The 21,808-nt window shown below is 44.0% G+C and overlaps 1 protein-coding gene across 1 annotated transcript; it reads right to left on the reverse strand.

The window, feature by feature from the left end:
- Window positions 1-19,510, reverse strand: TAF5 (TATA-box binding protein associated factor 5). Its single transcript, XM_054035964.1, has 11 exons — window positions 19,003-19,510; window positions 17,177-17,417; window positions 15,421-15,736; window positions 14,228-14,391; window positions 12,500-12,635; window positions 11,343-11,463; window positions 7,726-7,855; window positions 5,709-5,873; window positions 4,732-4,909; window positions 3,957-4,134; window positions 1-1,906 (listed from the first exon to the last, which is right to left on the reverse strand). Exons 1-11 carry the CDS (start codon window positions 19,508-19,510, stop codon window positions 1,689-1,691), a joined length of 2,355 nt encoding a protein of 784 aa, XP_053891939.1. The 3' UTR covers window positions 1-1,688.
- Window positions 19,511-21,808: the final 2,298 nt, after the last annotated feature.

The following is a 21,808-nucleotide window of genomic DNA, read 5'->3' on the forward strand; positions in this document are numbered from 1 at the left end:
CACAGAATATTTTTAGTCTTTATTATAAAATATCAAAAGTATAAAACTGTACAAAATACAAAGGCAGAATGTGGCAGTGATTTTTTTAGCTGTCAAAGTTGTAATTGCTTCCTGTTGCAGGTCAAGTGTTTCACGTATTTGATTTCACTGTATCTGCATTAAAGTCTGACTGCTCCTCTCTAGCACTGAAAGAAGGTTTAATTGAAGTACAAGTACCATACCAACTCAGCCATTAAAAAAAGGGACTCAAAGCTTAATGTCCTTTCAAAGCTTTCTTCCCCAATAAGTGTTCTTCAAGGTGAACTCCCTACTGATTAAGTTTCTGCACTTTCTGTAAAGCTGCTGCTTTTGGGGAGGGGGGGTCCCACTTGCTTTACCTTAGAAATGTCAAATCTTACCTTCCTTGTTTTTATTAGATTACTGTATGTGGCCTGTGAGCTCTAATTCCCTACATGAAGTGACGGGGATGGTGAATAGCGCTTTCCTCCCAGGCAACCTGCAGAAGAGTTGAAAAATTGGGCCTGTGTCTTTTTGCTGATTCAACTTTTATAAAAAAACAAGAAGGGATTAAAAAAAACAAACGTTCTGCTTGTGTTTTACCTTAGAAATACCAAGAATCTCAGGTCTGCTAGTTTTGCAGAAGGAGTTGCAGGTAGTATCGGTGATGTTTCCTGGGAGAAGAGCACCTTAACAAAAGGGATGAAGGTTGAGTCTTTTAACAAAGGCTCCTTTTAATTGAATTTAAATAAATAAATATTAACTTTCAATAGTTTCGATCTCTTGTCTCTTCTCTCCTTAATTTTTTAGCTTCTGCATATCCTGAATTTCTCAGACAAAACATAAGCGGATTTAAAAAAAATTTCAGACTCTTCTAAATATAAAAGGGCACATGCCCAATATTTTTCCTTTACCGATCACTTTTTAAATAGGTGATAAGAGTATTTTCCGTTATTTCAAAGTCCCTTCTCCCCTTACAGATGCTTAGTTTTTACTTCTTTGGTACTTGCAAGTCATGATTTTTTTAGCCACCCTGGAAAATGCAGTGATGACAAAAGCTGCATTTCTAGGGTATAAAACAAGCAAAGAAGTTTGAAAATCTTTCAGATTATATATCAAAGAAATAAAGGTAAAATCACAGACCTTTACCACAAGAAGGGCATGGAAAAGGTAATGTTCTGGCCACAAATATTTGCTACTCAGCACAGGTTATGAGGAGTTCTCCAAATAATTTCAGAAGAGATGAATTTAGAATAGTTTTTGCCTGTCACAGATCGATTAAACGTTTGCCAACAGTAAACTAAGTGCTTTTAAAAAAATTGTTCAAGAACATGTACTGGGACCCTTAACTTTCCAAAAATTGAAGTTTCAGCAGAGCCCATTACCATTTCTCTCGATAAGGAAGAGAGCCATTTCCATAATTATTTTTTATCAAAAAAAAAAAAATCAAAAGCACCATAACAATTCCTTCCCTTAAAGCTGTGATGTCTTGTCAATTTCCAGCATTTTCAAATTGTGGCTAAATAGTGAAATAGTAACTGAAAAGACTTTGCTTGGATCTTAGTTTACAGTTTCCCACACCAACAGGCTAATACTGTCCATTTGTATAAGATATTTCTCCTTGTCTCAAATCCTGTAGTAATCCTAAGGTCTTTACTTCATTGACTTGCAGAGTCTTACAGCTTCATGGTTTATTGTGGACTATATGCTCCTGAAGCTAGTAGCAAGTTCCTGCGGGTAAAATGGAGGTGTACGACTGGAGTTGATTTGGTCATGTATGTACCCAACAGCAAGTCCTGTGAGTTTTCAGGCAGATTTATATGTCCAGTGGCTGTAGTAAAATCATCAGTTTCTAAGTCTTCAAATACTTTCACAGCATCCCACAGCCGGACTGTGTTATCCATTGAACCTAGGAAGAAAGTGGGGAGTTAGAAAAAACTTTGAATTGTATCCGTGCATAATTTAAAAGCAATACTTAAGACTAAAAGTCAGCAATATTCTCTAGTATGCAATTACCAAAACCATAGTTGCATAGATTGAATTGTGATGAAATTATGGTGAAACAGAGCTGCAAGGTAATAAAATTAGAGCTAGTAAGACTATAAGCAAAAAACAACAAGGAGTCCTTGTGGCACCTTAGAGACTAACAAATTTATTTGGCCACAAGGACTCCTCGTTGTTTTTGCTGATACAGACTAACACAGCTACCACTCTAAGATTCACCTTGTTCATGCCATTGCAGGATTGTCCATAACATTCAAAATTTAAGGCCCAAGGCTGCAAACAAATTGACTCCAATAGGACTACTCACAATAGTAAAGTTTAGCACGTGCATAAATATTTGCAGGATGGGGCCTTAACACAGTCCAACACGGGTAAAGCAGAAGGAACTAGTTATCTTCAGATCTACTTTACAAATAGACTCTAGAGTGAGTTTCTTACTAGAGTCAAATTAGTAATACCTTTCTAACTAATACAATTGTTTTCTGAATTTTTATCATAAATAATTATTAGATCCAAAGAACTATATTAAAAGAACATTGTAATCTTAATGTTAAGTACTTTCAAATCCTGTCCTCTCACCCTTCATGGACTAGAGAGCGCTCTTGTGCCTCTCCCCCACCCCAGTTCCCAATTCCAACCTTCCCCTGCCCCCCAAACACCAGTTCCTTTCCCCCTCTACTGCATCTTTTCCCCACCATCCCATTCCTCACCCTTGGTACCTGGCACCACAGTAACCTCCAGCAGTTGAGAGGAGCAATTGCAGGAAAAGTCCTGCTCCGCCCCAGGATGGGGTATGCTCAGTTGCAATGGCATATGCAGTCTGGTTGGCACACACAAGCTGTGGGGGATGGAACATGCTCATTGCAGCTGGACTCTTTGGAGAATAATGCTCTCAAGCCTTTAACACACTTCTACTGAGCATGTACGAACTGAGATTTTACAGATGCTTATAGCTTGGCAAACTTAGGGCAAATTTTCACAGGGATGGCAAAAGGCACCTCCCTGACCCAAAAATGACTCCCCACCAAATTCCAAGCTCTTCTCCAGAGCATAGAAGGACTAATGCTTCTCGGTGAAATAGTTGCAAGAATTTTAACATGGGCTAAACATATTTTTCCCTAATCTCATTCTTGTAAACACCGCCATTTTCACTGAAAATGGTCAGCCTGAGGAGAGAGTATAGAAAACTTGAGCTTGAACAACTGAAAACTGGCAAAGTTATAAGCAACTGAAAAGATGGTTTTATAATGGAAAGAGTTAGGCAGCCTTAACTATAGGCAATGCTACCAGCTATTAAAATTTTTGTTTTAAACAAACATGATCGCAAACACTGCTGAGCATTCCTGTTCTTTACATACCAACCCATTAATGGGGAGTAAGATGTACTTCATCTTGAAATATTACCATCTTTTTTACTTATTCAGAAAGCCCAGACACATTTTGTGCTGATCACTGCCTGGAGACCCAGGCTCGCTGCTCAACATCTGCAAAGGAAGTATTTCCAAACTCCACTGAAGCAACTGCTGAATTGTTAGAAGTTTTAAAAAGGAAATTCAGCTGCTAACTAAACAAGCCAAAGAAATTCAGTCTGATACAGAAAAGGAATATTTGGTTTCAACGGGGGCTCAGTTTTAGAGGAGGGATGGTCTTAGGGTTATAGCATAGTACCGGACTGTTTCCCACTCTACCACAGAATTCTGGGAGTTCCTTGCATAAGTAAGTTAACATCTGTGCCTCAGTTCTGAGCTGCGGTAAGGAATCATACTTAGCTGCCCTACAAAGTTGCTGATACAAAATTGTAAAGTATAACTTCATAACTGCAAAGTATTGGTCAGTAAGCGGTAGTCTGATCCTTCACAATGAGGAAGACAGATTTGGATAGCTATCAGTCACACTAAAACAACAACATCATTCTAGTACTTTTTTTCCAATGAACGAAAGCCCGAGCTACATACCTGATGCTAAAATTTCCCCATCTCTACTGAATCTGAGTGCATAGACTGTATCAGTGTGCCCTTTCAACTCTCCCACCATCAAACCATGGCCAATATCCCACAGAAGCACTCTTCCATCCGTTGCTCCAGTGGCCAGGAATCGTCCATTAGGAGAAAATGCCAATGAATGAATTGGTCCCTGTAACAGAAAAAATCCAGTTGGAGAGTCAAAAATTAGTTAGACAAGTCTACTTGCATTCAAAAAAGTCAAACTGTATTAATTTCAAACCTTGGCCCCCCCAAATTAAACTTAAGTGTGTTTAACATACAGTAACTGAGCCACTGGTCATCTTTTTCTTTGCAGCAGTCCTATTTAAATGGCTTGGAATCTGTCTACTTAGGAGACTGCCTCTCTTCTTGCCCACATTATCATAGTTGTGATCAGCAAAGGCAACTAAGCCGGATCCCATTTTACTTAAAAGTAGAGTGTTCGCTATGAGGAGGCCTAAACTTTGAAACCTTCTCCCCACTTGATCCAAAATAGTCTGAAATTTGTTAACCTTCACAGTGTACTATTTACTTCTGCTTAACGGGAACAGATGTTTGTGAGGGAGGGGGGGAGGGGAGGTTGTTTTTTTTTGGGGGGGGGGCGGCGGGGGAAGTTAGTCAAAGTATCTAGAGTAACAGACAGACTTTTTTGTATATTTTATTAGAAATGTAAATAAAATATACCAACAGGGCACTGACCATGTACTGTTAGTGAAGCACTTCCATCTTGCCTTTGACATTCCTTTACCTTATGTCCAGTGAAGATTCTTACACAGTTCCCGTTCAGAACATCCCAGAGTCGTACAGTCCTGTCTGCTGAGCCCGTGGCAATATAGTTGGAGTTGGGGTGAAACCGGGTACATGTGACATCAGCAAGATGGCCAGCAAATATTCGTAAAGGCTGATAGTGATCCGTAGCCCACAGACTTAACAGAAGAGAACAGTTTATAAGACTAAAGAAAAAATGAGACCCCCTAGTGAAGCTTGAAATCCTATATGTGGCGAGGGAGATATGTGCTTATTATGCAGGTGCCTGTAGTTGACCCGTTTATGGAGTTAACAAAAGAGAAGAGAATCCTTCTCCAAAACAAACCACAGTGCTCCAACTGTGGCCATCAAAAAAGCAAGTGAAGAGATGCAGTAGTTTCTCCAAAATGAAGGGCTAGGGATATGCATTTTCCTGTCTTAACCAGATGGTTGGAAAAAAGGGAACACTATCTCTTTAGGGATGCCCCAGCTAATGCTGTCTGTATAAAAAAGTGAAAAAGTAAACTAATTAAGACACTTTAATTTTTACACAAAGTGTGATGAAACTCATTCCCAACAATGGGATGCATGATAGGAAATACCAATTACCAGCATCAAAGGGTTACTTAAAAGTGTGTGTGTGTGGGGAGGGGGGGGAATTTGTATGCAGGGATTTGTATTATTATAAAATCCAAATAGAAAGGCCATCCAGAACAGGGGGAGCCAGAGGGCCATGGCCCCATCACTTTTAAAAGCATAGCCTTCCCACTTTTTACTGGCTGTAAAGGACAGCAAGAGTGCAAAGGAGGCGGAGAGGAGTGAGTAGGGAGCGGGGCCTTGGGGAGAAGGGGCAAAGCGAGGGCAGGGCCTCAGGGAGAAAGGGTGGCAATAGGGGGCGGGGCCACAATTCGGACACCGGTGGGAGCTGCCACCCACACTTTTAGCTTGCTTCCACTGCTCCTGCAGCCCGGTTCTTACCGAGCCACTCTGTCATGTCCACCTGATACAAAGTAATATCCATAGGGAGAGAACTGTGTATCCCACACTGGATAGTTGTGTCCTTTATATCCCACGAGGCAAGTGAATGTTTGAAGGCTCCACAATCTGACAGTGCCATCCTCTGAACAGGACAAGAGGTAGTTCCTGTTACGGAGCAAAAGAGGAGAAATACAATGTATTGAACTTTGTCAGAATATTGGGTGTATACTGCACAAATAGTGTAAGATTACTAGTGCGTCTGTGATAAGTGTACCACTCATTGACCGACTGTTGTGTGGCATTTGCTGTAGAATCTGAGCCCTCATTGGATTCAGAGACAATTGATACAGAAAGAGTCCTATTGGGACACTGCATGCAAAGAAAGGGACAATTAATTGTTGATTCTGCTAAATACTGTAAGAAAAGTCTATGAGAAAGTGACCATGTCTTTATTAGGGATCCTACTTATCTGTCTGAACCAAAAAACTACTGAGAAACCACTTATAATTGGTCAAGAACCAGTTTTAAAAATATAATCCTGAACAAAATGACAAAATTCCCTTATAGGGTCTTTCATTAGAATTCACATCCGGTTCACACTCTCCACTCTAAGTTATGAGTAAGGCTACATTTTAGTCACGGGTATTTTTAGTAGAAGTAATGGACAGGTCACTGGCAATAAACAAAAATTCATGGCCTGTGACCTGTCCATGACTTCTACTATACCCCTGACTAAATATTGGGAGTGCCCCGGTCCTGGGGGGGAGGGAACAGCCACCTAGGGCTGTGAGTGCTGGGGGGAGGCCCGGGGGCACCGCGAATGGCATGTCCAGGGGGAGCCATGGGTGCGAACAGCCCAGGACACCTGCTGGTGCTGAGGGGATGGGGGCGGAGGAGGAGAAGGAGGGGCGGCCAGTCTGGCAGGCTCCCTACCTGGCTTCTGGGATAGCCATGACATATCCCTCCCTAAGCTCCTAGTTCTGCACGCTGCCAGCTCTGCAGCTCCCATTGGCCAGGAAGAGAGGCCAATGGCAGCTGCGGGGGGGGGGGGGGGGGCTGCAGGCGGAGGCAGCATGCGGAGCTAGGAGCTGAGGGAGGGACATGTTGCTGCTTCCAGGGAGCCTCACCAAGGTATGCACTGCCCCTCCTGTGCTCCAACCTCCAGCCTGCCACCCAAATTCCTCCTGCTGCCAGGGAGGGGCACACAGGGGCAGTGGCCCGAGACTGCCCCAGCAGCAGCCGGTGCGACTGGCCAGGGGCTGCCTGAGCTCCTCGGGCAGCCCCAGAGCCAGCCAAACCAGCCGCTGTAGAAGTCATGGAAAGTCACGAGTGACAATCTCGCAGCCTTAGTTATAGGCGATAGCATTTCCGGTTCATGCTCTGTGGCTTGCTTCTTAGCCAGGCTGCTTACCATGTTACTGCTATGCATTTCAGTGTGTGTTTACATAACAAAAAGAGACTAAATGAGTGTTTTAAACCAGTTTCTGATAAACCACCACAGCAATCTTTATCCTTACACACTTTTAAAAACGCCTTCTATGCAAGACTACCACTGCCACACATTTGGAGAATAAAGGTTAGAGCTATGGTGAGAGGCAAAGTAGCAAATTATATATAGCTAGATATCTATCTATATCTATCTATGGATATTAGCATAACATGTTTTTCATTCCCATAACTGAAATAAATGCTGCCATAACATTTCTACTCTTTACTATTTACATATTCAGTTAAAATAACTTAAGATGTGACTTTCAGATAAGATTGTATAATTAGTGATCACAAGTCCTGAACCTGTAAGGTGCGGAGCACCCTCAACTCCCCCTGACTCCAAGGGGAGTTAAAAATGCTCAGCGCCATGCAGCAGATGCACTAACTCACATGCAAAGGTACCATTATGAACTGCATGTGCAAGTATGGTCCCAACTTATAGAAAAAGCTGCATTAAATACATGTTTATAGCAACTAACATTTCATTAGCACTTTAAAAACTACTATTTTTAAACACATATTTTACCTATCAGGACTGAAGCTGGTACCATAGACAGGTCCGCTGTGACCATATAAAATCTTCAGCTCGCTTGCTGTTTTCTCATCCATGATCCTCTCCAAGACATCATCTGATTCTTTGTCTATGAGACTGAGATCTGTAAAATTTCAGAGGTTCCCATTTACAACACACATGTATAATTCATCTATGCTGGCTGTCAACAGTTGAGCATGCTTACATTTATACAACAATAAATGTATGATTTAAGCACAATATATTGTCCTTCTTGGTGTTCGTTGCACGTATGAAGTTGACAAAAGATCCTTCTTAATATTTTCATAGACAACTAATATTCAACACCAGCTACAAAACAGCAAGGATGTTTAGGCTAGAGTAGCCTGAGGGTTTTAGACTCTAAGTTACATAGCGCACAAACGTAGGCAATTTCTTGAGGACTGTTGTGAAGGAAACAGTAATTAAGATGATTCAAGTGAGAACCTTTAGGTTACAGCTTTGAAGGATCTGAAGAAGGCCATAGGTCCTTCACCTCTGAATTTGTGATATGCTACCCTATATAACAACCATTGAAAAAAAAGAATGCTGTAGATGTACATTCATGTTCAGAACCTGACCATGCAAATACATTTCTGGATGGGGCTATTAGGGTGAAGGGATAGCTCAGTGGTTTGAGCATTGGCCTGCTAAACCCAGGGTTGCAAGTTCAATCCTTGAGGGGGTCATTTAGGGATCTGCAGCAAAAGTCTGTCTGGGGATTGGTCCTGCTTTGAGCAGGGGGTTGGACTAGTTGACCTCCTGAGGTCCCTTCCAACCCTAATATTCTATGATTCTATAAGCATGCATTTTCAGAAGACATTTTAGAATTGTTTTGAGCCTTATTTACAGATAACCATTCTGTTTTGTACACTTCACCAAGAGCATCTAAAATTAGTTTAACCCTCAGAAAAGCCATTTCTGATCTATCCACCATTCAGTCTCTATCTTGAAAGACTGATATCCTATCAAAGAGTCCAGATTTCTACATCTCTCCCTAGAAATCTTTAAAATACTTGCCACACACCCATGTTTTTAGAATTCAAGAACTTTTTATTGTGACAGCTACACATGCCCAACGTAAGTAGTTAGCTTTCAGTCTATAAGTTACCAACTGAGACCTCAGTCTTTCATCACTTAAGCAACATGGATAAGAAATCTTCCTTTGGTACTCTGCGCCTCTACAAAATGATCAACCTGACCACAATCTGACCAGACCAAGCCTCCTGGAAAACACAAAATCTGATTTTTCATAGTAGTTACCAGATATCCAAATTTAGTGTACAATTCCTATAAAAGTAGGGCTGGATGGGACCTCAAGAAGTCATCTAATCCATCCCCACACTCTAAATCAGGATTAAGTATATCTAGACAACATCTGATTGGTGTTTGACTAACCTGTTCTTAAAAACCTCCAAATGACAGACCCCACAACCTGCCTACATAACCAGTCCCAGTGCTTAACTGTCCTTATAGTTAAGTTAAATATTAAAAAGTTTTTCCTAAGTCTCCCTTACTGCAAATTAAGTCAATTATTTCTTGTCCTAACCTCAGTGTATATGGAGAATAATTGATCACTGTCCTCTTTATAATAGGCTTCAGATACATAAAAGGTTATGTCCTTTCCCGTCATCTCTTCTCTAAACTAAACACACAATTCTTTCAACCTTTCCTCATCAGTCAGGTTTTCTAACCCTCTTATTTTCTTTGCTCTCCTCTGGACTATCTTTCTTAGGTGTGTAGGATGTAATATGTAGAATGTATATTTTAGATGTTGGGACGCTTGAAAAGATGCCTGCTTGTCTAGCAAGGTAAGAGAACAGCCAGGTAAAAAGCTGAGTGAGCAACCTGATCATGTAAACAACTGAATTAGCAAATTAATCTTAGTGCTAGGCAGAAAAAGTGTTTATATAATATATAGTGAATAACTTTGTAACAATGTATTTAAGGTGAGCACCTGAATGTGGGTGTGCCCTTGCATTTAACCCTATTCTGTGCCCCATTTCAGTGGGCTTATCACTCACTGAAGCAGCAAACAACATACTTCTTCAGCTCAAGAGTCTGTCTGTGAACCTGTGCATTCTGGGTAGCGGAGAAAGAACTGGTCAACAAGATGGTACCTAAAACTGGCCACAATACTCCAGCTGAAGCCTCACCAGTGCCAAGTAGAGTTAGACAATTACCTCCTGTGTCTTTCCCACCACACGTGTTAAAACATCCCAGAATGACATTTGTCTTTTTTGCAGCAGCATGACATTGTGGAGTCATATTCAATTTGTGGTTCACTATAACCTCTAGATCCTTTTCTGAACTTCCATTGGCTAGTCAGTTATTCCCCATTTTGCATTTGTGTAGCTGATTTTTCCTTCTTAAGTGCAGTACTTTGCGTGACTTTATTGAATTTCATCTTTTTGATTTCAGACCAATTCTCCAATTTATCAAGATAATTTTGAATTCTAATCCTCTCCTCCAAAGTGCTTGCAACCCTTCCCAGCTTGGTATCTGCAAATTTTACATCTGTATTCTACGCCACCATCTAAGTCGTTAATTAAAATTAGGATTGTCAAGCAATTTAAAAAATTAATCATGATTAAACACAAGATTAAAAAAATTATTCACAATTAATCGGAGTTTTAATTGCACTGTTAAATAATATTAGAATACCATTTATTTAAATATTTTGGGGGGTTTTCTATATTTTCAAATGTAGGCTTAGGGCTGCGGGTGCGCAGGGCTCCAGCCCACTGCCCCCTGAGCTATGAGCTAGGGCTGCTTCAGTCCCCCACTGCCAATGCCTCCTGCCCCGCCCACAGGTTTAACGATTAACACGTTAAAAATATTAACACATTAATTTTGCTGTTAATTTGCATTAACTGCGATTGACAGCCCTAGAAAATATTGACTAGTACTGGACCCATGACAGACCCTTGTGGGATCTTACTTGATATGTCCTCCCAATTTAACAGTGAACCGCTGATGACTACTCTGAGTACTGTTTTTCAACCAGTTGTGTACCCACTTTAAGGAAATATGGTCTAGATGAAATTACTGTAGATTGCTTATGAAAATGTCTTGTGGGACTGTCAAGAGCTTTACTAAACTCAAGCGCTCTCATGTCTACTGCTTTCCTCATCCACTAGACTGGTAACCCTGGTAAAGGAAGACATTAGGCTGGTTTGGCATGATTTGTTCTTGAAAAAGCCATGTTGGCTTTTACTTACCACCTTATCATTCAACAAGGTATGAAAGCATGTGCTTAAGTATCTTACTGAATCAGGGCCATAAACGAAGCTATATTCCCTCCTCTCAACTTCCTAGTGCATCTTATCTATTCTGTGTCTACCTTAGATTGTAAACTCTTTGGGAAAGAAGTGTCTGCATTTTGTGTCTTGCATATATCAAGCACAGTCTGCATTTAAATAATATATACACACACACACTATCCACTTTAAAAGCTGAAGTCAACCTGACCACTTCCAACAATTTAAGAAAGCTATTGTGATATTAGCATTTCTCTCTGCACAGGTTGCACAAAACTGACAAAACTATCAGAATTAATACTTAAGATAAACATGTCTTATTGTCTTCATTACCTGCTGCTGATTTCACGCTGCGTAGCTTTTTTGGTGTCACAGACCATACTCTTACAGTGGAGTCAGCAAAGCCTCCTACAATCATGCTAGAGTCATCAGTGACATCCACTGCAGTAAGACCCTGTACACAAAACAGTCACTTTATTTTAAGTTTTGATGGGGAGAGGAGATGTATAACAAAGTTCAAGCACTAGACAATCCTGCCATTAATATTAATACTCTTAACTACGTAAGTTCTGCATAAGCTATGTGAATTATTCCAAGACACACTGGACAAAAAATACAGGTACACCTCTACCCCGATATAACGCTGTCCTCGGGAGCCAAAAAAATCTTACCACGTTATAGGTGAAATCGCGTTATATCGAACTTGCTTTGATCCGCTGGAGTGCACAACTCTGCCCCCCTGGAGCGCTGCTTTACCGCGTTATATCCGAATTTGTGTTATATCGGGTCGCATTATATCGGGGTACAGGTGTATATGAAACAAAAACTACAGCTAATATTGTTAGGCCATTTAAAATAAAGATATTTTATAAAAAGACTCATTTAATAAGCCACAGCAATGTTGTTCCCCAGCACGGTAGTACACCGTATCTGCAGAATTCATGATCACTCACTTGTAAGAAAACCCCCGCACCCTACCTAAAAAGTGAAAGGGAAGAGAGAAGGAATGTAGAAATGCCTAAAGAAAGGAGTGCAGTATTAAGATAGTCTAAGGAAACCTTTAAACAGAGCTTCCCTTTTCACAGGGTTTTAAGTCTAAACTTTCAATTGCATTATTTTTTATTGAAAATTAGCTACAAAATTCCTTGTTTCAACTAGTAATTTTCTGCTATAACATGAGCACATTATTTCCCCTCAGTAATTCTCATCAAATCTATTCAAAAGACTTCTCAGCAAGGTCAGTTTAAGATATACAAGTTTGCCCCAGGCATGTAAGTGCTTGCAAGTTTATGGTCTCAATATTAACTGAGAAGAATCTTTACCAGACAGCAAAGAGACTACTTAATATTTGATTCAGCCACAGTATCAAACTCTGAATTCTCTCTGCAGAACCACATTATGGCTTCCTTTTTCCTTACCTCAGATATTTTGTGATTTCAGCCACCATTTTTCCCTCCCTTTTTCATACCACCCCAGCTACCCTTGCTGACCTGGTAGGCATTAAGGAATGTGTAGAAACAGATGGAAGGCAAACATTCTGGACCAAGACGCACACGTTTTGTGGCTTCCTTCATATTCATTATTTTATCCAGCTTGTCCGAGTCTTTCAGTTCAGGAAGAGGAATTCTATGAGAAGAATGCATCTTATGAAGCAGGAATGCCTTAATATTGTGAATTAAATATGATATATGGAACCCTCCCCTCAAAGGACAGCAAGGCCCAGGCACCTTAGTGTCAGAATGAACGACAGGAGGAATTTAACAATAAAAAAGGAGGTCTGGAGGAACTAATGAGAAAAGATTAAAAGAATTAAATACCTGTAATTTAAAAGAGAACTATAAAATGGGGAGGTATCAGTTGGAAGAGATAGAGGAAAATAATCAATACACCCAGGTCTATCACAGGATAACTATGAGCTACCAATGTGACGCAGACATGAAAAGGGCTAATGTAATTCTAGGCTGCATCAGGCGAGGTATTGCCAGTAGGGGTAGGGAAGTGTTCCAACAAGTCACTGATGAGCTCTCATCTGGAATACTTTATACAATTCTGGTCTCCCATGTTTAAGAAAGATGAATTCAAAGTGGAACAGGTGCAGAGAAGGGCTACTAGGATGATCAAAGGAATGGAGAACCTACCTTACAAGAGGAAAGTTAACATCTTGGCTTGTTTAGCCTAACAAAACAAAGGATGGGGGAGGAGGGGGGAAGATATGATTGCTCTTTATAAATACATCAGAGGAATAAACACCAGGGAGGGAGAGGAATTATTTAAGGTATGGGCCATTGCTGACACATGAACATATGAATATAACTGGCCATCAATACATTTAGGTTTGAAATTAGACAGATTTCTAACTATCAGAGGAGTGAAGTTCTGGAAAAGCCTTCCAACAGGAGTAGTGGTGGAAAAAAACTAACTTGTTTTAAGACTGAACTTGATAAGTTTATGGAGGGTATGGTATGAGATTGCCTACAATGGGCATATGGCCCATCCACAACTTCTATTAGCAAACATCTCCAATGGCAGGAGAGGGGCATGAGATGCGGAGGGCTCTGCATTACTAGAGCATTCTCTCTCATGTGTCTGGCTGGTGGGTCAAACCCACATGTTCAGGGTCTAACTGATCACCATATTTGGCGTTGGGAAGGAATTTTACCACAGGTAAGTTTGGCAGAGACCCTGGGGGGGGGTTTCACCTACCTCTCAGTGTGGGACACTGGTCACTTGCTGATTTGAACTAGAGTAAATGGTAGAGTCTCTGTAACTTGAAGTCTTTAACTCAAGATTTGAGGACTTCAGTATCTTAGCCAGAAGTTATAGGCTTACTAGAGGGTCAGGTTCTGTGGCTTGCAACATGCAGAAGGTCAGTCTATGAATAAGAAGGGTAAAGTGAGGGAGGGGATCTGATAACTATGAATACTTGAAGGATCTAAACATGGAGGGTGAGGTATTGCTTAGAGTGATCCGAAGAGGCTACTGGATAATGGGATGAAGCTTTAATAAGAAAAATGTAATAAGAAAGTCTAGAAAACTTCACAATGGTGAGGTCTTTTTGGTTGCGGAATAAATCTCGCAAGGGAAACGATGGAAGCCTCATTGCTGGGCCCATTTAAAACTAGACTGAACAAAGCACTAGAGAAAGTGTAGGGAGCAATCCAGAATTGGTAGGGAATAGACTAGACTTTATCAGGTATTCATGCCTATTTCTAAGTTACCTGGTTTGTGGAGGAGCATTAGGGTCTTGCTTTTTACTTTTTGATCCCATGCTCTCCCTTTTAGGTTTTTTCTTTTTTGGTTTTCCTTCCTCATTCTCCCCCTCTTCATCTTCATCATCCAAAGGCACCTCAATCTCTGGTTCTTTTAATAAGCCAAAGAAAACCTGCAACCCAAGAGAGTTGGTCATGTAACAAAAAACCTTTGCATGGAACGAGTTTAAGTAGAAGCAAATTAATGAACAGTAGCTAGCCTCTTTGAATTGAAGGTATTAACAAGATGGAACTTCACTACTGGTTAGTCTAACCAGTTTGTGACACTGTAGATGGTGCATTTCACTATCATACTACTAGGCAACTGATCCTGAGATGCACCGAGCACCCTAAATTCCCTTTCATTACCTCTTTGCACTTCTCCGAAAGCAGAATATCTATAGTTTAGGTTACACTTAACACCCATATAGCTCTTGATATTTTCAAAACACTGTACAAACAATTAATCCTCACACTAACTACTGGTGGCAAGCATTATCTCCATTATTCATGTGAGGAAGTTCAAAATCAAGCATTGCTCCAAGTATTTTTTCACACAATGCAGTCAACCTGTGGAACTCCTTGCCAGAAGTTGTGAAGGCCAAGACGATAACAGGGTTCAAAAAAGAACTAGATAAGTTCATGGATAAGTCCATCAATGGCTATTAGCCAGGCTGGGCGGGGATGGTGTCCCTAGCCTGTTTGCCAGAAACTGGGAATGGGCGAGAGAGGATGGGTCACTTGATGATTACCTGTTCATTCCCTCTGTGGCAACTGGTATTGGTCACTATCGGAAGACAGGATAATGGGCTAGATGGACCTTTGGTCTGACCCAGTGTGGACGTTCTTATGTTCTTAAAGCCAGAGGCAAAGCCAGTATAAAAATTCAGGAGTCAGCCCTGTGTTCAGTCCACTAAACAAGGTTGTCTCTTCCAGTGGTCTGATGGCTTCTCCAGAAACCAGCTACTAAAGGGTCCTTATCAACCTCTTTCCCTCTGCTTCAAAGCTAACTTCACCATCCTCTGCCATTACCATCCCGGGTGTGCTGCCAGGACTCAGAATCCAAGGATTCTATTTATATTGAGGCAATAGTTATATACCCTTCAAACTACTTTACATGCTGCAACTGGTTATTAATCGGCATAACAGGATTTGCCTCGTACCTTTGCTTTATTAGCCTCCCTTTTAGCCTCCCCTGCCAAGCTTCCCACCATAGCATCTATCTGTTGTTTACTGCGAGGCATTCCATCAAAGATATCAATGTACAGATGCTCCTGAACAATGTTCCAGATTTGATTGTTCTGTTTTTCCTGAAGATGTCTCTTCAAGAGTTGGTAAGAGTCACGAGAAATGCGCAGCACAAACTTGCTTGTTCGGAAATCCAGCATGGTCTCGTTCCCTTTCATGTGCTCCTTTTTGGTTAAACTAGATAATACACGCAGGTCATCCTGGTAATAACACTCTTGATCCCCATGAAACCTATTAAAGAGACATTAAAACCATATGAAGGATGGTTTATTACAACAATACAATCTCCCAAATACCCACAAATTGTATACTACTCAGTAGTACATCTTAATAGCAAGTAATAAAATACCTTTATATAGCAACTCATCATGAAGCATCCCAAAGCACTTTACAAATATATAGGATAATTTCACAGATGAAGTGAAATGACCTCTGGAATGGAATGTTGCAGCCTTTGAAGCACACAGTAACAGCACCCAGCAGTTTACGACAGGAAGTGAAGAATACATTTCTAACGAAACTGCAGTGAGAGTTTCAAGTAGGCAAATTTTACCACCAATATTTATGGCCAGGTCACTGGGACTAACACTACTACTCTGAGGGAAAGTGCCATAGGGATCTTTAATGACCACAAATGATCAGCATCTCTATTGTGTGATAAACTGAGCTAATTGGTTGTATTTAAAGCAGATTCACATTTTCAATGTAGTTTTCATACCAGACTGCTCAATTTAATAAAAACATGCACATTTCACATTTTCCAATTGCACATTTATCAAATCAACATGATTCAATGCCTACAAAGTTAACCTAAAGATACAGATTACTACTATGCTTAATATATTTACTGAGAGCACATGATAGCATTTGTGGCTGGGAATACTGCAATTAAGTTTGCAAATCAATTTTTATTGATAATTATCGGGGGGCGAGGGGGGGGGGGGAGGAATACCCCTTTGGGCTGAAATATTTCAGGCTTGATCTAAATCCAAAGATGAGTTATACTGGAGTGGAGCAGGTAAGGGACAAATTAAATCATTTTTCAGACCTTAAAGAGAAATTTAAGAATTTTTGGAAACTTACAAAAACAGATTATTAAAATATCCAACTCTGCATGGTACTAGTTTTCAGTAAGGAGCTGCTGTGCAATTTATCATTTCAAAAAATATTTACAATGTTATAGGTTAAGAAAATTATTTTTATACACATAAAAAAGACATCTGACTACATTTTAAGTTGCTTGCAACACTAGTTATATTAGTGCAAGTATTTATAAAACATCCACTACTGTGGCATCTGGACATGCTTTAGTTGAATGGTACCCAAAACAGGAAGCATATATTTTATGACCCTCCATCAGCAAATCCCTGTTCCTGGAGAGGATGCATGACCACTGCTAGGCCACTATAAAGATGATCCAAAAATTGTATAACTCTGTAGTGCAAAAGAGATGTTTTGTGCATCTATGCTGTATCTTGGACTAAGACATAAGGAGATGTATAACAGTTTGCAACATTACATAGTACCACAACTACAGATTCTTTTCCTCTCTTCAATTTCCGTTTCATCTTTAAAAAGATAAATTAAATTTAAAACCTGTGCTAACAGATTTAACCACACAAAAGTGAGTACATAAGAAAGGATGCAAACACAAGAAGGTAAACACATTACTTTTCAAAGAAAGACTTTGCTTCATTCTCATGCTGGTTGTAGACCAATTCCAAATACATATGCACAAAGAGAGGATAAAACAACTGGGATAATTCAGCCCGATGACAGTCTAGGGCACACTCAATAAAGTGCTTCAGTCCACTGTAGTATTCCTCGTACAGCGCTGGGTCCCCCTGCTGTTTGTAGGCAGACAACACTGCACTCACATCTGGCTGATCTTCTACAGGAACACCTCCTCCAACTGCAAAAGTGTCAAGATACACAAGAGGGATTACGTCTGTATATATGAAAGAGAGTGCCTGTAAATATATGATGGCTAATGTTTGCCTTGTAATTGTAATGCACATTGAGAGCACAGAATGAAATGGGTTGTGTAAGTACTGTATGCCCATTTATACAAATTTTCCAGAAAACTGGTTATTAACATTCAAATAATGGGAGTTCAAAGTTTAAATTTGAGATGGACGATGTCACATGAATGATAAACTCAATGTCCAATTCTTCCTATCAACTTCTGCTATATTTTTTGTGCTTTATCTGCTACCAGGTTCCATTTAAATTAGCTTTTATAAACAACTTTAGGGCCTAATTCTACTAAAAAAAAGGTTTCTATGGAAAAAGGTATTAATAATCGAAAAATAAGTTTTCTTCACTGGTGTTACTGAAATCATTTAGACAAGTTAAAGTATTCTCCCTGTTTTGTAAAAGAAAAGAGAAACACTGCACAGCTAAAATCCTCTTTCCTTCACCGTGTGTGTGTGTGTCATACCACTTCCATACTGCTGTGACCCAGTACAGCCCCTCTTTTTACACTGGACCACCACTCAATACAGAATCCTGTTCAAGGTCTCTGTTGTGATAACCAAAGTCCTCCAGGAGATCGGCCAATGCTACTCAACAGATCTATTCTCCCTCCATATCCAGGACCTCCCAGGACAGCTGAAAAGTTTCAGCGAATAGGGAGAGATTCATCGCCCTGGGCAATGGAACTCGCTCCCACAAGAGCAAAATAGCGACCATAGATCTCTAACCACTTTCAGAAATAAACGTCAAACTAATTTCTTTCACTTAAGTTATTTAATAATAAAAAAAATCAACTCAAGTTACAACCAAATAAACTTAATACACAATCTGAGCATCCACACACAGACATGCATCAAAACAACAATAAGTGATTTACAACCAACCTAGATTTTGTTTCTAGTTACCGTATATGCAAGCTCCAGGAACTGGACAGTTCATTGAACAACCTTCTGATAGCAATGACTTTTGTTCACTGGCTAGTGACCCCTTACATCGTGGGTGGCTACTTTTTAAACTATGCTGTTCAGGACACTCAGCCTATCAAAACATTTGCATCACTGCATCTTTTAAGTACCTATCACCACAGTACCTGAACACCTTCAGACTAACATCACCACCACTACACAACCCATATGTTGGTGTTAAAAATCTCAGGGTGCTTTTAACATTCTGTAAAGCTAGCACACAAGAGCTCTGATCGGAAAATCAGTTTTATCCCATGAATATCTTGATAGGTAGTAACCCTGCCTAGAAGTAAAAGCAAATAAACCCCTCTCTGTTACTATCCCTTGTCTATCAGGTACCCGTTTCTCACTAGGAATTCTCCCCACTCCGTCCCAATCAGATGCCCCCTCTAACTGCAGAAGATGCCCTCACCCTTAGCAACCTTTCCAGGTTGGAAGGCAAACAGATGAGAGGTGACCCCTCCTTTATGTGGAGGATGATACCGCCATCCTGGCAGCCCCATCTGAGGGTCCCTCGGCCACTCCCTCTTCCCCCGTCTCCCCCTCCGGGGCTCTCACCTTTCCCTGGCGGCGGCGCGACTACAGCGGCGCCGCCGGGGGCTGTAGAGGCACCAGCAGCGACGCCCCCTCCGGCCGCTCCCGAGGCGGCGGCGACCCGGCTGAGCAGCGCCTCGCCCCCGGTGGCGTCTGTCTCCCCACCCGGGGTCCCCTGGGCGCCGGGTCCCGCGGGGCTGAGGGCAGCCGCGGCCACCTCCTCCCCCAGCAGCCGGGCCTCCCGGCGCAGGATGTCCTCGGACTCGTGGAGGTTGTTGCGACGCAGGAACTGGAGCACGGCCAGGAGGGTCTGCCGGTCCGTGGGGGCGGGGGAGGCGGCCGGACCCGGGGGGGCCGGCTTGGGGGGAGCGGCCTCCCCTCCGCTCCCCGGGGCCCCCGCCGCCTCCCCCTCCGCCGGCGCCGTGGTGGGGGGAGCGGCGGGCGGGGGAGCCGGAGGGGGCTGCGGCGGGACACCCCCGTCCGGGTCCGGCTTCACCACCACTTCAGCCGGCTCCTCAGGTAGAGCCGCCATCTTGCGCAGGGCCCCCCCATGAACCGGCAGCGGGCCGCCGTCAAGCGCAGATGCGTTTGCGACACTGAAGGCAAAACGGGCGGGAGCCCGCAGCCTTTTGCGACGCTTTAGGTATCGATTTACGGCAGCGGCGTATCATGCTCTATCGGCGCTCCATGGAAAGAGTTGTCAGCTAGTCCTGGGGTTCTCAAGCTGGGGGTCGGGACCCCTCGGGGGTCACGAGGCTATTACCTGGGGGTCACGAGCTGTCAGCCTCCACCCCAAACCCAGCTTTCCCTCCAGCATTTATAATGATGTTAAATAAAATATATAAAAAAGTGTGTTTAATGTATAAGGGGGGGTCACACTCTGAGGCTTGCTGTGTGAAAGGGGTCACCACTACAAAAGTCTGAGAGCCACTGAGCTAGTCTTCCCTTGTCTTGAAGTTTTGCTCCTGCAAATTGTTCCGTGGTAGCAGACCCTTGCCCCTGTGTGGAGCCTGGATGGCATACTTTGACCAGCCTGATACATTTTCAGGACTGGGACCAAATCTGCACTGGCTTCCCAGACAGGGATTGCCTTTTGTCTCCTCCCACTTCCATTTCTTTCAACTGTCACCATGATTGCTTTCACTATATCACAGAATATCAGGGTTGGCAGGGACCTCCGGAGGTCATCTAGTCCAACCCCCTGCTCAAAGGGGGACCAATCCCCAACTAAATCCCCAAATGGCTCTCTCAAGGATTGAATTCACAACCAGGGCCGGCTCCAGGCACCAGCCCACCAAGCTTGTGCTTGGGGCGGCACCTGGAGGGGGGCGGCGCGGTGCGGTGCTCCGGCTCCGGCCACCGGGGAGAGCGGAGCCCCAGCCGGGGCTCACCGCCCTCCCCCCGGTGCTCTGGCCGCTGGGGAGAGCAGAGCCCCGGCCGAGCACTCCACCCTCCCCCCGGCGCTCTGGCTGCCGGGTAGGGTTACCATATTCTGTGCCTCCAAATGGAGGACACTCCACGGCCCCCAGCCCCGCCCCCAGCCCCGCCCCCTCCCCAAAGTCTCTGCCCCCTCCCCTGCTTCCCGCGAACATTTAATTCGCGGGAAGCCTGAAGCAGGTAAGGGGGATGTGGGGGGGAGGAGGCGTGGCCCAGGCTGGCCCCCCGGCGGCTCCAGCCTGGGTCGGCTCGGGCCCTGGGGTGCCGGCCCCGGCCCACCACCCCCGGCCCGCCCAGCACTGCCGGCCCCCGGCGGCCCGGCGCACCCCCCAGCTCCCCGCGGGCCTGGCTCCCCGCGGGCTCGGCTCCCCGGCTGACCGGGCTCCCCGCCAGCCCGGCTCCCCGCCGGCCCGGCTGACCGGCTCCCCGCCGGCCCGGCTCCCCGCCGACCCAGCTGATCGGCTCCCCGCCGGCCCGGCTGATCGGCTCCCCGCCGGCCCGGCTCCCCGCTGGCCCGGCTGACCGGCTCCCCGCCGGCCTGGCTGACTGGCTCCCGGCCCGGCACCGCGCCCCCGGCTCTCCCTCCGGCCCCGCGCCCGGCCCGGCACTGTGACCCTGGTTCCCGGCCCGGCACCATGCCCCCAGCCCCGCACCGCCGGCCCGGCCGAGCACCACCGAGCCCTCCCGATTTTCCCGGACATGCCCGGCTTTTGGGGATTTCCCCCCGGACGGGGATTTGAGCCCCCAAAAGCCGGACATGTCCGGGAAAATCTGGACGTATGGTAACCCTACTGCCGGGGAGAGTGGAGCCCCGGCCGGGGCTCGCCACCCTACCCCCGGCACTCTGGCCGCCGGGGAGAACGGAGCCCCGGCCGGGCACTCCACCCTCCTCCCAGTGCTCCGGCCGCCTTCCCTCCCCCCCCCCCCCCGACGCCCTCCCCCCGGCCGCCGGGGAGAGTGGAGCCCCAGCCGGGGCTCACCGCTCTCCCCCCGGGGCTCCAGCCGCCCTGCCCCCCCGGCGCCCTCCCCTGGCGTGCGGGGGGGGAGGGGGACGGTGGCCAGAGGCTTTTTTGTAGCCGGCCCTGCTCACAACCCTGGGCTATCCCTCCTGTGATATCCCCCCTATATGTTAAGACATGGCAGTGTCTGTCGCTATACTGGTGCTGTCCATCCCAAAGCTCCCCCTTTTAGTACCTCTCACAGACCTGAAGAGCTCTGTGTATACTTGAAATCTTGTCTCTTTCATTAACAGCATTGGGCTAATGAAAGATATTACCTCCCCAACCTTGTCTCTATTAATTTTAAGGGCAGTTAGTAAAATGCTCTCTGGAATAAAGGATTTTGTGACTCGTGTGTTTCGAGGGGATATTTAATGCCCTTTAAGACCCACTGC

This window comes from Malaclemys terrapin, chromosome 7 (assembly GCF_027887155.1).
Source record: "Malaclemys terrapin pileata isolate rMalTer1 chromosome 7, rMalTer1.hap1, whole genome shotgun sequence".
In the NCBI taxonomy this organism is placed as follows: Eukaryota; Metazoa; Chordata; order Testudines; family Emydidae; genus Malaclemys; species Malaclemys terrapin.